General features: G+C 33.7%; 1 protein-coding gene across 1 annotated transcript in view; it reads right to left on the reverse strand.

Moving 5' to 3' along the window:
- The window catches only part of ADGRL4 (adhesion G protein-coupled receptor L4), a 104,546-nt gene that overhangs the window by 24,518 nt on the left and 62,854 nt on the right, over positions 1-17,174 (reverse strand). Inside the window, exons 9-13 of the mRNA XM_033115909.1 lie at positions 14,349-14,554; positions 9,507-9,680; positions 8,087-8,290; positions 5,838-6,058; positions 5,640-5,706 (exon numbers count right to left, since the gene is read on the reverse strand). Coding sequence (XP_032971800.1) covers positions 5,640-5,706; positions 5,838-6,058; positions 8,087-8,290; positions 9,507-9,680; positions 14,349-14,554 — 872 coding nt within the window. The remainder of the gene's footprint in view (positions 1-5,639; positions 5,707-5,837; positions 6,059-8,086; positions 8,291-9,506; positions 9,681-14,348; positions 14,555-17,174) is intronic.

A 17,174-nucleotide genomic window follows, 5' to 3' on the forward strand; every position in this document is an offset into this window, starting at 1 on the left:
TATTCTTATTCATAGTTCCCATTATCTTAGCTGAGTTTATTATTATGGATAGATTAAAATGAAATGGAAATCAGATTTGTATGGAATCACAAAAGATCACAAATAGCCAATGCAACCTAAGGAAAAAAACAAAACAAACCAAAAATCAACGAGGCTGGAGGTATTAGACTCCCTGATTTCAATTTAGACTACAAAGCAACAATAATCAAAACAGCATGGTATTGGCAGAAAAACAGACACACAGACCAATGGAATAGAACTGCGATCCCAGAAATAAACCCACATATACATGGGCAGACAATTTTCAACAAAGAAGCCAAAAACATACAATGAAGAAAAGACAGCCTCTTCAATAAATAATGCTGGGAGAATTGGAAGCCATGTGTGAAAGAATGAAACTAGACTGCTGTTTGTCATCATATATCAAAATTAATTCAAAATGGATCAAAGATCTAAACATAAGACCTGAAACAATAGATTGCATAGAAGAAAGCATAGGTACTAAACTTATGGACCTTGGGTTCAAAGAGGATTTTATGAATTTGATCTCAAAGGCAAGGGAAGTAAAAGCAAAAATAAGTGAATGGGCATAGTGTAGTGGTTACCAGTGGGTAAGGCGGGAGGGGAGTAGTAGATGAGGGTAAAGGGGATCAAATATATGGTGAAGGAAAAAGAATTGACTGTGGGTGGTGAACACACAATGTGATATATAGATATATAGATGATGTATTACAGAATTGTACACCTGAAATCTATGTAACTTACTTGTCACCCCAATAAATTTTAATTAAAAAAATAAGTGAATGGGACTATATCAGACTCAAAAGTCTACACAGCAAAAGAAACCATAAACAAAACAAAGAGGCAACCAACTGAATGGGAGAAGATATTTGCAAACAACGCTTCCAATAAGGGACTAATACCCAAAATATATAAGGAACTCATACAACTCAACAACAACAACAACAACAACAACAACAAAACCAAACAATCCAATTAAAAAATGTGCAAAGGACCTGAGAGATACTTCTCCCAAGAAGATATGTAAATGGCCAACAGACACATGAAAAAATGCTCAACTTCACTAGCTATTAGGGAAATGCAAATCAAAACCACAATGAGATACCTCCTTATGCCTGTTAGAATGACTATCATCAACAAGACAAGTGACAATAAGTGCTGGAGAGGAGATGGAGGAAAAGGAACCCTCATACACTGTTGATGGGAAAGCAGATTGGTGCAGCCACTATGGTAAACAGTATGGAGGTTCCTCAAAAAATTAAGAATAAAATTACCATGCAACTGAACAATCCCTCTTTTGAGTATCCACTCAAAAAATCTGAAAACATTTATCCATAAAGATATATGTACCCCATTTGTTTATTGCAACATTATTCACAGTGGATATGACATGGAAATAACCAAAGTGTCCTTTGATAGACCACTGGATAAAGATGTGGTACATATATACGATGGAACATTACTTGGCCATAAGAAAAGATAAAATACTGCCATTTGCGATAACATAGATGGATCTTGAGATTCTCATGCTAAGTGAAATAAACCAACAGAAAAAGTCAAGAACTATATGATTTTACTCATATGTGGGATATAAAACTGAAAGCAACAAAGGAACAAGACAAAGAAACAAAAACTCATAGACACAGATAACAGTTTAGTGGTTATCAGAGGGTAAGGGAGGAGGGTGGGAGGTAGAAAAGGGAAAAGGGGTCAAATATATGGTGATGGAAGGAGAACTGACACTGGGTGGTGAACACACATGTAATACATAGGTAATGTATTAGAGAAATGTGCTCTTTGAACCTATATAATTTTACTAAACAATATCACCCCGATAAATTTAATTAAAAAAAAGACTTTGAAAAAGAATGAAATGGTAGAGAATGGCAGATGAAAGAAAGGTTGGAAAGCAACTGCAAAAGAGGCATGGTAAAAGGAAAAGGTAGTCTACATTAAGACAGAAAGAATTTTTAATTCTAATGTTAATACTATCTGTAGACTTAGAGCATTGGGCTAGTCACTTAACATTTTGAATCAAATCTTATTTTCTGTTAACTATAAAATGGGATAATAATGTGAATGATTTAAGGAGATTGCACATTACAAATTAGCTGTGTGTTTCAAAAGCAGTAGGTGTTCAATATATCATAAATTAAAAAAAATCCTCTTGTTATTAATACTAGAATCTTAGTAATGGATAACAATAGTTTGACTATGAAAGTAGAGAAGAAAGACTGTATTTATGGAGGTAAAATTTTAATGTGTAATCAATGACATTTAAACTAGGGAGTGATGAATCTACGAAAAGATGATTCTTGAATATTTTTAATAACAGATGATCATTTTGTTATTTTTGGTATTGCCTTATTTATAATGGCAACTATTTTGACTGTGCCCTTTGTTTGCCTTTAAAGGGAATCTGGCAAGCTTTCAAGGCAGCTTGGTAGACACTTAAGTCCACATTAAAAATCCATTGCATTTGAAGCAAAATGTGTTTCTTGCCCCACCCATAAGCACGTTCCTCCATCTCCACGAAGACTTGCTGAATGATTGTGATGGCCCATATTGATCTTTCCCACATCTCAGCAGTGTCACTTATATTTTATTATATATTGTTTTTTGTCATTTGTTTTTTTCTTGCTTTCTCCTCATTAATACTACAGTAGATATGGGATACTTTTTATATTTTCTTTAGTCTCCCATCATACCCACACCATCCCATTAATATGGTAAACTTAATTCTATGGCTTGGCACCTTTACCTATCAGAATGTCCCCAAACATCGTATAATGATTTTCAATTCAGTAGAGCTGTGTAGATGAGTGTGGGGGTAGCCTGGTTGGTTCTAGGGCACTGTCCCTCCATTGACAAAGCCCAGCTCCTCTGCTGTTGAGGCTTAGAAGGATATGATCATTTCTTGGTGATGGAAGGTACTTCATAACATCATTTTGATTTAGTTTGGTTCTTATTGCTGGTAATCTTGGCTTATGTGATGACCTCTACTTAGATAGTATATGTTATTTTTGATGTTTATAGTATTTCCTTTCCATCTGGGCCCCTTCTACTCTTCAGAGAAGGACAGCCATATCACCATCTAACCTCACAAGCCTATTCAACCGATTCTCATAGGTGTGCATAACTTCACCTGACCTGGCAACCTTCCAGGTAACCCTACAACTTATCTCCACTTCTCTAACTTTCCTTCGCATATGGAATAGCTGAAGTCTTTGAGTGTATCCCCATCATTTTATTCCTAGGCATGCTGTATAATAATCCTTTCCTCCCCTGTTGTGAGGGGATACTCCAGTAAGCATGCAGCTTGTAAGAAACTCCCAACAAAACCAGGGCTAGTGTCTATGTTCACATTTGGCCCAGCATCAAGGGACATGTGTCAAGCTTTCATAAAAATGTGCTCATCATGAAAATTCTGTCACACTGGCATTCCATGTAACACTAGGATGATAGTTTTACTCTTACTATTTCTGATTCCATTCTCTACAAACCTTTGAATATTCCTCCACAGCTTCTCTTTAAGAGAACGGGGAACTCTTATCTTTTTTCTCACTGGTAGGGAAAATAAAACATTTTCAAAGAGAATATTATGCTCTCCCAAAGGCCCAAGACTCCTACCTCTGAGTCACTAGCCACGGTGCCTCCACTCTCCAGGTCTCCTACTGGGCTACAGGAGGTCCTACCGTCTCTGTATAAGACCCATGTGACGTGTCAGGCCCAACCTGTGGGTGGCCCTTTTTCAAACGTTTGGTGCTCAACATTTCTTTTACTTCATCTTTGAACAAAATATTATTCTGTGACAATGGGAAAAGTTTCACCTCTAATGTTGTGTCATACAGCTGTGTAGTAGTAGTAGTAGTGGTAGTCGTAGTAGTCAGACAGCATTAGCACAGAAAACCAGGAATACTAGAGTAAATGAATTCATTTCGATTCAATTCAGTAATTGTTTAAGGAATTTATACAGTTTTTGAAAATACTCAAAAAGATAAACAGTTTTTGAGTAACACTGAGGTGCCTCATACATTTCTTAAGTACCCTGACCCTCTGGTTAAAAGTAATGATTATCGTCCTGAAACTGTATGAAAGATAAATTGGTTCATTAATTCCAGACTAGGACAGTGTGACATTGTTCAGTTAGGGTACTAAGAAAGCCTGCAAGACTTATTTTTAGATAAGCTCATCCAAAGCCCATGGACTTCGCTGTAAGACAATCCAAAGTTACCATTTCCTTTACATAAGCAAAAACAAAAACAAAAAAAATTCAGGGAGCATTATCCATTTTTTACTTTAGATAAATAGGCTCCTAATTTTTGTTTTCAGTATAATTTCTAGCCCACTACTTTTCATCTAAACTCTAAGAATCATATATCCACAGAACTTTCACTTGCCTGACAGAATGTCAGAGATGGTCTACTGTAGAGAGGGGTTCAGTACAATTCGAATATGTAGAAAGTGTTGACACAGTACTCAGATCAGGGCAACATATGAAAATATGTAAATGGGATACTATTCAGTCTGTATTCTTATGTAGGCTGAAAATTCTGGGATTGCAATAAGTTAACTGAAATTATTTCAGCTGAAATCTAGCCAATTTTTGAAAATATATATAACTAGATTCATTGTGAGAATTATAAACACTTTTCTGTGATAATGGTAAAATATAGTATCTGAATGCATTTTATTTCACCCACAGCATTAGAAAATAAATCCTGATGAAAATTCTCGGCTTTGCATTTCAAAATTTCTCCAGTTAGCAGCGTCCTCACAACCGTAAAAGTAAACATGGGAAAAGAATGAGACAAAAAATAATTTTAAGAAAAGATAGCTAGCTTATGGTCAAAACATGTGGGACAAAGTTATCCAAAATATTGTCACAACTGCTTCACTGATAATTCATTCCATTCTAGAACCATGTCAGACCTCCCAGATTCATTGACAGACTGTTATATTCAGAATGGCTTTGAAAACTTACAGCCCTTAGAAATGCTCTTGAGACATATAAAAATGTCTTAGAATGGAACATATAATACCTGCCAAATTTGTAGGTTTGAAACCACTTCCAATAAGAATTAAAAGGCCCTCTTCCTAGCTGAAATAGGACTATCAATATATGACTTGTCTACTCACAAGAAATAGTGGGTTCTGTCTCAGACGTTGCAATTTAGTATAAAATCACTTTCATGATAACAGGGTACACAGGATGATAAAACAACAAAGATGACAGTCTAATCTTCAAAGATCACTGATCATCAATAGAATATTAAAGAACAAAAACATCTGAAGTGCCAGATTATCAGCTGGTTGGAATACTCTCAGTATTGGGGTATGCTGAGATACTACTGATAAGTGAAAAATGTTTTTCCTATACTATATGTTATGCAGAAACATATTCTCCCTAGGAAGGGTAACTTAACTGTATTAGCTTTGAATTTGAGAAGCATATATTTTTTCTCAATAGTGGTACAATATATTTAAATGTTAATAAATGATATACTGTAAAGTGTTCAAAATCATTTCTTCCCTTAGAGTAATGTCTGATTGCTGAAATTTTTAAACACCCTTTCATTATCAGTTTTTTGAATTCTAACAATTTTAAATATACGTACAAGAATGATTAGACACGCTGGTCCTATAAAACTCCAAATAAAGTTGTTTTCTGTGCTAAGCCAACATCTGAAAAGTAAATAAGAAATAAAAATCTATAAATGTGTTGGTACGTACTTTAACAAAACAAAATTTTCAGTGATACTACAACGCATATTCAGACTTACAATTCCAATACTTACAAGATCATCTTAACTTACACTTTGGTGGTGCCATAATATCTATAACCTAATGATGCGGAAAATCCAACTACCACAGCGGGGCTGAGATAACCAAAAATATAAAAATTCTTGTGCAAAAATCCCTTGTTGTAGATGACTCCTACCACAATGAGATAAAGGTGGATGCCCTCAATGCACATCCATGCAAAGGCAGCGAGAAAGAAGTAATGAAGCAGGCCGGCAATGATTGAACAGAAGAGCTAGAAGGCAAAGAAAGAAACAAAAATGAGAAATGTTTGCTTTAACACTCTTATAACATACAATCTTACTTTCTCTATAAATGATGCCACCTTATATCATGCTTGATCACATTAAAATATTCCTGTCACGTGTCAATTTTTTAAGATGTACCACTTCCAGCGGACTTAAAATGAACTGTATTTCATCAATATAAAATATTCACCAATCCTGTGACAGAACTAAGTTACTGGTTATGTCCAGTTATACTTTTTTATCCATTTATATTGTGTGATAAATTGTGGATTTACATGTCAACCATGATATCTTAATGAAAATGGTATGATTTAAGTGGATTTCTGTTTTAGAGATGCCTTTATTTTATTCATGCTTACCGCATAAAAATACTCTAATAGTACGCTAAATAAAACATATCTTAAGTAGCAAACATTTAATTTACAAAATATCCATTGAAGAATCACGTTAAGTTATAAGATTACTGGGTAAATTTCAGATGAATTTTTCAGTGAAATATTATCTGTTAGTATTTACTTTACATCTATAACTGTAGCTTGGCTCATAAGAATTAACAACAAAAAAGTAGTTACACACTTCTGTATTAATAGACCTAACATGATCTATTACTGGAAAGATAACATACTCATAATACACACATATCTATTGCACTTATTAAAATTGAATATAATCAAGCACAATGAGACTACATACTAAAATATGTTAGAGAGTGGTATATAAGGTTGGAAACAGAAATCATTGATGATTAAGATTTGGGAATCGCTTTAGTGAGGAAGTGGGATTTGAAATATGGCTTGAAATGGGAAAAATTTGCTAGGTGAAATAGAATTGAACACGAATGGTATAAGGAATACTTTTGCAGTGAAAATGATGGTGGGATGAAATTGAAGGAGGAAATAGGTGTTGGAGGATAGTGGGAGATACGTAAAATTGAAAGGTGTTCTGAATAAAACTGCAAAAGAAATTTAAAAAACACAACAGGCAGGTCTAGTGTATACTATTTAAAACAGATGCTTTGTGACATTTATTTCAGGAGAAAACTTTGGTAACTGACGGTTAGATTCAGTACTTGAAAGATTTCTAGTAACAATGGAAATATGGAAGCAATTTAATTTTTTTGCAACCGTGGGAATGCACCTCTCCAGGCTCCAATGAAGGGCTGTGGCCTAGGGCTCCAGCTGCTGCACTAGGATAGCTGTGTTTATGTTTTCCTCTGGCAGCTGCCAGCCAGTGACTGAGCACAGCAATGCTTACTAAAACTTTCCTGTACTTGAGAGACAGAGGATTCCTCTGCCCTGTGACTTTGGCTCAAGGTCTTCTCAAAGGGCTCCGTGACAACCATGCTGAACTTTCTTTAGAATTGCTCTACTGTGTAAAATCCTTCCACCCACTCATCCTTTCTTTCTTCTCTCCCTCACTTGGGGTCAGACCTATAGATTGGTCTGATGGCTCTCAAACTCTCTCCCCATTTTCTTCCACAATCATTTTGCCTAATAAATTCATTGCATGTTTAATTCCATTTTAGTGTCTACTTCTAGAAGGACCCAGACTAACACAATATGGTATTTGGTAAGGCCCTCAATCAATAATGGTGGAAAATCAGTAGTTAGGAAAGTGGACTACCAGGTAGAACAAATTTATCATAGTTCAACCTATGAACCTTAGCTGCTATGTGCAATCTCCATGTTACTATAAACTTTATTTAGAATTCTCTCTCTCCCCCTCTGCCTTTGTTTAATGGCCATGTAAAAACAAAACAAAGAAAGTTATCTCTTCAGTTTGTTGCAAGGTTTTCATTTGTCCCAATACTTCATCACAATGAGAAACATTGTGGTTAAGGAAATTGATAAGCAGGTTGATTAGATATATTAGCATTATCAAACTTAGAAGAGACTTAAGTGTATAGTATTTTTGCCCCATTAAACCCTTAAATATAATTCATGTTTCTGTGACATATATATTTAGGAAAGTACAAATTTAAAAATAAAAATAGAGAGGTAAAGAGGTCTACATACCTTATTAGAATTTGTATTGATCCCAACAAGAAAAACAAGTTCAGCAAGGAATAGGTTACAGCAAAGATTTTTGTGAATTGTCGTCCTGGTGCTTTGAATTTCACTGAAGAACCAGAAGGTAAAAATGCATATGGCCAGGCAAATTAGTGAAATAATTATTCCTAGTTGAGTGATCCTTGTAAGAATATTATAATCTTTAATACCCTAAGGGAAAATAATAATAAAGCTGTTAAGAGAATAACTCAGTAACTTATCAAAGGAACTACAACATATAATGAACTTCCTTTTTTGGTGAAACATTAATCAAAATGTTCATAAAATGTAAAAATACAAATGTGCATTTAGATGACTTTTGAAAATGTTCAATATTCAGAAAAAATTGCTATAAATCATGTGTCACTTTAACAGTTCTGTAATTAGTGATTTTTTTTCTAGGCATAGTATACATATTAGTATATGGTTTAACAATGTTATCATCAGTTTCATGATATTAGAATGGCAATTCATTATTCTACAGTGAAAATGGTTAATTAAAGCAGATTTATCAGTTGAAAGAACAAGTCATTTCTATGCAGTGATTCATCTAAAACACATTAACAAAGGTATTAGAAATGCTGAATATATAGAATATCAAAACAGTCTAGCTGAGAGACTTTAAAATGAGAAAGATTGATTTTATTCTACTTAGCTGAATATTTATTTTTAACATACAGAATCGAGGCTTTGCTTACTTAACATTCAGAAAAAAATCATCTTTATGACTGACATGATGAGGTGGATTTATTTGGCCACTTTATATACTTGACAGATTCTAAGTATATGTAGAAATAAACCTGTAATCCATGAAGATTATCATACAGAGATATAAAATAAGATATACATAATGTAAAAGCAAGACATTACTGACGTGAAATACATGTTATGAAGCTATTCACCTTAGAGAGATTTTTCATGTTTAAAATCTTATGGGGTTCTACATTATTAAAACATGGTATTTATAAATGTACTAATGCTTATTGATCAGGTGTCAAATTTTTAAGTAATTTGTCATTGATAACAATAAACTTTCAACACAAAGCCAAAAGCCCATAAAGTCTATGATACAGTAAAATGTATAAATGGTCCTTAAAAGCAGCATTAAAAACAAAGAGTCAATGGACAGATACTTAACATACAATCTACTACATATTACAAAGTAGGTAAGTCCTAGACTAAAAATCATCTAACATCCAGACTAGATATGTCATAGAAGGCAGGTAAGAAAAACAAAGACTAAAAAAGATAACGGTGGGGTTTTATTAATTAATTTAATATGCTATTTACAACCGAAGAAAGCATATAAAATTATTCTCTTGAATGACATTCAAAAAACAACAAAACACATGCAAATTTACAAATACGAAGTGGAAAATAGCCTTACAATGGAAGTACCAGAAGACATCAAAATTGCAAAATGTGTCAGGTGATTACAGCTGCATGAGGTGTGGGTCTCATTTGAAAATGTCAGCTCACAGCCCTCTGAAGACCAGTTGCCGTTCATAGTGTCAGGCAAGTAGTTCCAAAATGCACATCGACTCCTATATTTATCTGCGATCTGAAAAAGAGACATTTTACTGATGGAAAAAAAAGAAAAAGTTACACATATGGTATCACTTTGTCATATTAAAAATACCACTTTGCATATCAATATAAATAAAACCTCGTCTAAAAAGTGAAGCATAAAATCAATGCTAATAAATGAATGCTGCTGTTAGCTAGAAGAATTAAAGTTTACATTGCAATAGTGCAATATTTTATCAACCCTGTATCCCTAACGTTGTGAAAATTATTATCAAATGAGATCATGTGTCATTTAGAACAGTGCATGACACAGATAGTTATCATATAATCTCCATTCAATAAATATTTATTGAGTATATTCTAGATATTAGTTGTTGATCCCAGTAGTAAAAATACAACACTGGAAAAAAAAAAAGAAAAAGTGTTTGTATTATTGAACTTACATTCTTGGGAGGAGCTGAGAAATTTTTTAAAAAGAAAAATAAATCAGGGGAAAAAAAGAAAAGCAGGATGGAGGTTGATCTGAGGAGGCTTTTCCCATATTATGTCTAAACTGTCTAAGCCTCAGGGAAGTGAGAGAGGGAGCCCTGAAGACTTGGGAAGAGAAGATTTCAGACGGTTGGAATGGAAAATGGAAAAGGTTGTGGTGAGATTGCACAGGGTCTTCTAGAAACATGTAGAAACCAGAGTAGTTGGAGCACAATGAATGTAGACAAAGGGTAGATTAAACAGGATGATCAGACTACTAGGTGGTTGCTCAATAAATAGAGTTTTCTTTACCATATATTTATTTTAACTAATCTCCACACAATACCTAATATTCCAAAAGTTTTAATAATAATTTAGCCATAGAATATTGAACACCCTATTTCTGTATGTTGCAGGGGAAAAAAAAACTATTTATAATTATATAACAGTTTACAGTTTAACCAGGTGTTTTCTCACCGACTTTGTTTAATTTGACCCTCAAAAGGGTCCTGTGAAGTAGGTATTGTGTTCAGAGGCTAAGAAATGGCAAGAGATATATTCAAGACTAACCATTAGTAAGTGGAGTAGCATAGAATCAAACCCAAAACTTCACACAACAATTTATTAAACAAAACATTAGTTGAGTATCAAGTAAGGGATAGACTTTGTGTGAGGAGCCAGAGATGCTCTGTTAAAAATATAAATCATCCGCCCTCAAGGATGATAGAAACTCACATGATTTTAATACACTCAGACAATTGATTTAATGGGATATATGCAAAACCCAACACTTAGGTCAGCAGTTGGAGCACTGGTGAAAGACTAAATCAGAATGGAGTGAATCTGGGAAGACAGTGATTGAGCTAAAATTGGAGAGATGACAAGAAGTGTTTTAAAGAGGTCAAGGTATGTGAAGAAAATTGAAACTCTCTGTATCCATTTCCCCCCAAAACAGCCAGGAAAATGCCCGATCCCTCTCTTGTAGGAAACCAGATAATTCAGAGGAAACAGAGGGCCTCTAGAAATGGGAAGCCAGAATCAGCTGAGAGGATGAGTGTCATTCAAAAAAACAGGGGGAGAAAATATGCACCCATTAAATGAAATTAAGGTAAAAAAATTAAGGTTTTTAGTGATAGCTAAGTATACAGTTGAAATAAAAATGTTAGCAGAATAAAAACATTAAAAATGGAAAACAAAATAAAACTAAAAAAAAAAATACCTAGAGTCTTGGCTGGGAAGTCTAATTCTCGAGTAATAGGAATAACAGGAAAAGAGAACAGGAACACTGGAGAGAAAGAAATTAGCAAAGATATAATATTACAAAATTCCCTAGAACTGAAGGCCATACATTTTCAGACTAAACAGACTCACATAATGTCTAATAGAAGTAATGAAGAATGACCCACCCCACGTTCATCTGAGATCAGAATTCTGAGAATAAAGATAAGATCTCAAAAATTTGAGAGAAAGGGACTGATTGATCACACGCGAAAGACTGCAAATTTTAAGTAAAATATTAATTGCATTAACTTCTCCAGGTTAACCTTACAAGCTAGAAGACAACCTTCCTCAAATTCTAAAAAATTTTGAGAAAAAATATTTACAATTTATAACACTAGTTCATGAAATTTACCAAACAAGTGTTAGGACAAGATACCTTAAAAAATTGGTCTTCTGTGCACCTTTTCTCAAGAGCCACTGATGAATATGCTTTAAATACAGACATAAACCAAGAAAGAGGAAATATTGGTGCAAGGAAATATTGACTCTGTCACAGGGGAGAGGTGAGTTGCGTGTCCAGGACGATGCTGACAGGCGTGTTCAGACTGATAGCTGTGCCACAGACTGAAGAGTAAACCACCTGGATAGGATCATGTTTACAGAGGCCTAGGTAGGATGCCTTCAGGACATTCCATTAGCTGATACATAATTTTATGTGTTTGACTATTTTGCGAGAAGATATATAGTATGTCAGAAAGTTTAAGCATGAATTAGTAATGGATAAATAGAAATTTAAGCAAGCTAAATTAGAAGAATTTACTAACACCAGGAAAATGGTTCAGCCTCGTGATTCAGCTGTGAATAACACATACTAAATTATAATGATATGCACATTGAAAACAGATTTAACCAAAAATTTGAGGTAAGCATGGGAGGATGGAGAGTTTGGGGAGTTTTTGTATCACAGGGGAAGATGTGTGTAGGAAAACTATATTTAAATTTTCCATAGATGAAAGTCAATAGATAATACCTATGTTTTAGAAGCTTAAAAATAAGAGGATTTATTGAGTTTTTGGTCAAGGAGATATCGGGCCAGTGGTGACTGTTTTTCCCTTCTTTGTATGAAGCCAGAAACTTGAGACTATTTGTTAGTGGAGATACTGTCTCTCAACTGCACTAATGTTGAGAGATCCAGGAGAGATTAGATAATGGACAAAGCGTAATTTTTTGCGAGGCAGCTGGAGGAGGGATTCAGAGAACAGCATTGAGCAGGAGAGTATCATAGCTGCTGAAAGCATGGATTCTGGAGGAAGCCTTCCTGGGAATAACACTTTGTTCTACTAGTTTACTGCAAGTGACCAGGGACAGTTATTTCATCTCTCAGAGTCTCAGTTTCCTATCTATAAAATGAAAATAATAGTACGTACCTCATAGGGCTCTTGTGATAATAAGTTGTTTTTGATTTTTACATAAAGAATGTAGAACAAGGTCTCATATAAGCATTGTTAAAGTACTAGTTACTATCATTATTATTAATATTGTTATGACAACTACTATTAATATTCCTCTGAAGTAATAGAGAAGTATATACTAATTGGTGAAATTACAAAAAAATTATTAAGGAATCAGGAAACTGAAGGTGTTATATATGAGATAGTTTCGATTTTCTCAGAGAAAATTGATTAGGATCCAAATTTTGGTAAATGGAGTAGGATCCAAATTTTATTCTCAGGGAGAGGGAGCCATGGATTAGACAGGTGTGTTATCAAAGGAAAGTGATGAAATGTTGTAATGGTCCTTATTTTGAATTGGAAAAAGATTTGAACAGAGAGGCAGACTAAGAACAATAAAGTTTTCCCATTAATTATGGTGAAGAATTTTTGTTTAAATGTGTCTAGTTGCTGTGTCAAACAGATTGGTGACGTGGATTGTCCCTGGCATCTTTTCAGCTGCCAAAACATTCACTAATAAAACCTCTACAAAAATAATCAAACTATGTAAAAGAACGGTGTTGGGTTTCTAGTGTCAGAAATATCATTTGCATTAGCATCTGAAAATATCGAAGTTTAGTTTCCTTTCTTATACATTTCACACCCAGTTCTCTCAACATAATACCCATCGATGTTTAGGTTTGAGCTACTGTTTTCTTGAATTCTTCTGCATTTAGTTTCTACATTAGATTTTTTAATTTATAATTTCTACTTACCCAAATTTATATTGTGGGTAAGCATATATGTTCCTCTACTTCCTTCCCTCCCCCACAAACATGTCAATGTAACTGGCCAGCTTCAAGGCTCTCCAAATGGAGCATCAGAGATATTTAAATCCTGTACTAGGACTGAAATTCTACTGAAAGCCCCCCCGCCCCCAAAGCTTAAACTGTAAAAAGGCAGAAATCTATGACTTTTGGGTTTTCTCATTCATTTTTAGGTATATAAAAGAAATGAATACTTGGTTATTTCTAATCACATTCTTTCATTGTATGGTTTTAATTATATATGAGTTTGAAAAAAGATTTAGAATAATAATAAAATAGTAAAATGGTCTCAGTTAATTTCTTTATGAAATATTATAAACGTATCTGTGATTTTGTTTTAATCAGCACCCAAATCTGTACAAATATTATTTTAAATGGCAATCACTAATCAAACACTGCCTTCATTCCACAAGTGACGTTTCTCTCTTTGACACTGATACATTTTTATAACTCATTTCTTAAAGGTAGAGAGACTCCAAAATGAACAATGTATGTACTTAAAAAATAAAACTAAAGTATAGCTTAATTTCAGAGAATCAAGTATGTGAAACTCTTTGGTATTTGTTAGACAGTTTAAAGAGCACTGAAAGTATGAAATTATTTTATAGAAAAATTAGTTTTAACCACTTTATTATTTTAATTTTGAATCTGTATTTTTAAACTCAAGAACTCACGTATAATTAAAGTGACATCACAGAAAATGTCTACTTCTCTGAATGTTTCATGATCATAATAATCACCAGAAAAACAACTTACCTTTATGTGACTTAATGTAAATGCTATTTTTTCAAATTCATACAGTGTGGGTGGGTTCGAGCTAATTGAGACTGAAATTATTGATGAGATGACTCTTTCTTCCTCTTCAGAATTATCATAACTTTGAGGTTCCAATAAGAATTTGTCAGATGATGAAAACAAGGGACCAATATTCTTATAATATAAAAACACAACTGCAACATTGCCTATCAAACAAATAAGTGCATTTGGTGAGATTTTTATAAAACATAAATAAACTATTAAAATAAACATAACAATTGAACAGACAAAATTTTTGCTCTAAGGGAGTCATACAAATACCCAGATATTGAAATTTGAATCATAATAACTCCATGCCTACGTCATCAAACTGTATTAAGACATATTCTTTGACCTTTACGTCTCTGAAACTGATCATGGACTGTAGCACCCCCTTTGCACAAACTATATTTAGGAGAATAATATTCCTAGGTAAATTTATATCCAAGTGTTGACTAGCAATCAAGGTGAAAAGTGTAGTCACATAAAAGATAGTTATTACTTTGGTATGTGTAAGTACATGAGTTAGAAAGATTTGGAGAGAAAATTATCAGAGACTTAACAGTAGTAAGAAAGTTTAGAATTGAACAGGTTGTGAGATCCCACTGAGTTCAACATCATGCCCACTGAAATGTTTTCTATTTAATATTAATGGCATATAACTAGGCAGTCTCAGGGTAGGAAATTTATTATTTTTCAAGGCGGTCATTTATCTGTACCATTCTTTCTCCCCAAATGCAGTGCATCAATCAGCATACACGTAAAACCCAATTAGAAAGGACCTTCATCAGTACAGACTACCACGTGACTATTTTTTTCTTAGCTTGGACATTAAACTTATATTAATGGATCTCAAACTGTCTTGGTTTTTGTAGCAGCTCATTATCACTGATATTAAGTATGTGGATGACTCAACATCTAGACTTATTATCTTTTAAATTTCTGTTGTTAATTAGGTCATATTCCTCCTCTATTTATTGTACAGAATTATGGACACTAAATTTCGGACTTTATATTTAGAATTTACTCTTGGAATCAGGAGTTCTGCTTTCAATCATTGCTCCTACTTCTGTGGCTATGGATAAAGCAGCTACTTTGAACTTCAGCTTTCTCACTAATCAAGTGATGGAGGTAATAGTTACCCCAGCTTTTTCTTAGGATAAGGTGGAGACCAAATGAAACAGTACATGAGAAAGTCTTCTGCAAAGTTTGACATGCTATATTATTATGATCGTTGTTATACTTATTAACTAGAAACATTATATGTTTGTGTTAGATACTTGGACAACAGAGGAAGAACTCCATCACATTCATTTGTTCCCTCAACTTTGTGATATTACCAAATAATTTAAAAAGCATAAATTAAAATCATAAACACAAATGTTGCTAATAACGAAAACAATAGACTGTGAAACAAAGCTGGAACTTTGCACATCACAACATTGCATTCATAAATAATGTTCTTTGGATATGGTTATGTGAGCTAGAAGTTGCCAAAGTGCATTGCTTTTCATATTTTCTATCTTAATCTAAAAAGGCCTTACATAGAGTATTTCCCTGAACTTCCATCTTAGAAAACTGATATCAAATAAAGAAATAATGTTAGTAAAACATAGTTGGGCTAGTGAAATTATGATGACTCCAGGAGATGACAACTAGCCCAGACTTTCTATGGACACACCAGGGCCTTAAGCAGAACCTAGAAATTTTTTAGGTCAACTGGATCTAGTTCAGTAGATGAACCAGTTCATGTAACAGTGACTTCTCGGAGGTTGTAGTAGGAGACAGTCAAAAATCCAATGAAGCACCAAAAAGATATGATAGATTTTTAAAATCTTTTAATTACTCTATTCTTTCTATGGGAAAATATTTATTTAACGTCAATTTTTGACTAGGGAAAAGGAGATTCATGCCACATAGAATACTCCAAAATCCATTTTTGACTCCTTTCAGAATACTGTCACAGTATTTGTCCATTCTCATCATTTTGAACCTCTTAATTCCCATGATTTCTCACTAATTCTGAGCCTGATCTAACTTTTAACTCTCTTATGAAATCTGTACTTTCTCTTAGTAAATTAGGGGTCATTCATTAATGATAGGGACTAAAATTCAGCCTATACAAAAGATTAAAAAATCCACCTGTGCCTCCCTTATTTTTCTACTAATGACACTACACAGCTTTTAACTAATGCATGTTTTTTATTAATTGACTTTGTCAATAAGTGAATAAATACATGTAGACATCATTGAGTGAGTTTGATCAGTTTGTTACTCTTGCCCTTATTTTTAAGATCCAACCTCGAGGAAAACAAATTTTCTCTCTTTGCTTTCTCGAGAGCTGATATTATTGTCCCTTTCAAATGTCAGAGTTTGCATGCATGATCATTCAACATAAGAAAACTACCATGTACTCAGACAGGATCTCTTTGAGATATTAATTCCATGACAATTTTTATCATCTGTCACTATGATAAGTGTTTTCAGTGTCTTTATTTTCAACTTCTAATCACTTCTCAAATCTTTGAAAATATAACAGTTTAGCACATTCTTTGGATTTGCTCCTAAATATTATATGTGTTCTTGGTTAATTAGAATATGATGCAAGATGGAAGAGCCATGGGTTCAATGGCAGTATGGCTTAGTTATTTTTGCTTTGTTTTAAAGCCATCTGTTTCTTACTTTTGAATTAAAAAACTGACAAAAAAAATGGAGAGTATACTATCTATGGATTAAATAAAAGTCCCACATTAGTGTCATAAAAATTGTTTTAAAAACACATTCTTC

Source organism: Rhinolophus ferrumequinum, chromosome 9, assembly GCF_004115265.2.
Source record: "Rhinolophus ferrumequinum isolate MPI-CBG mRhiFer1 chromosome 9, mRhiFer1_v1.p, whole genome shotgun sequence".
Lineage (NCBI taxonomy): Eukaryota > Metazoa > Chordata > Mammalia > Chiroptera > Rhinolophidae > Rhinolophus > Rhinolophus ferrumequinum.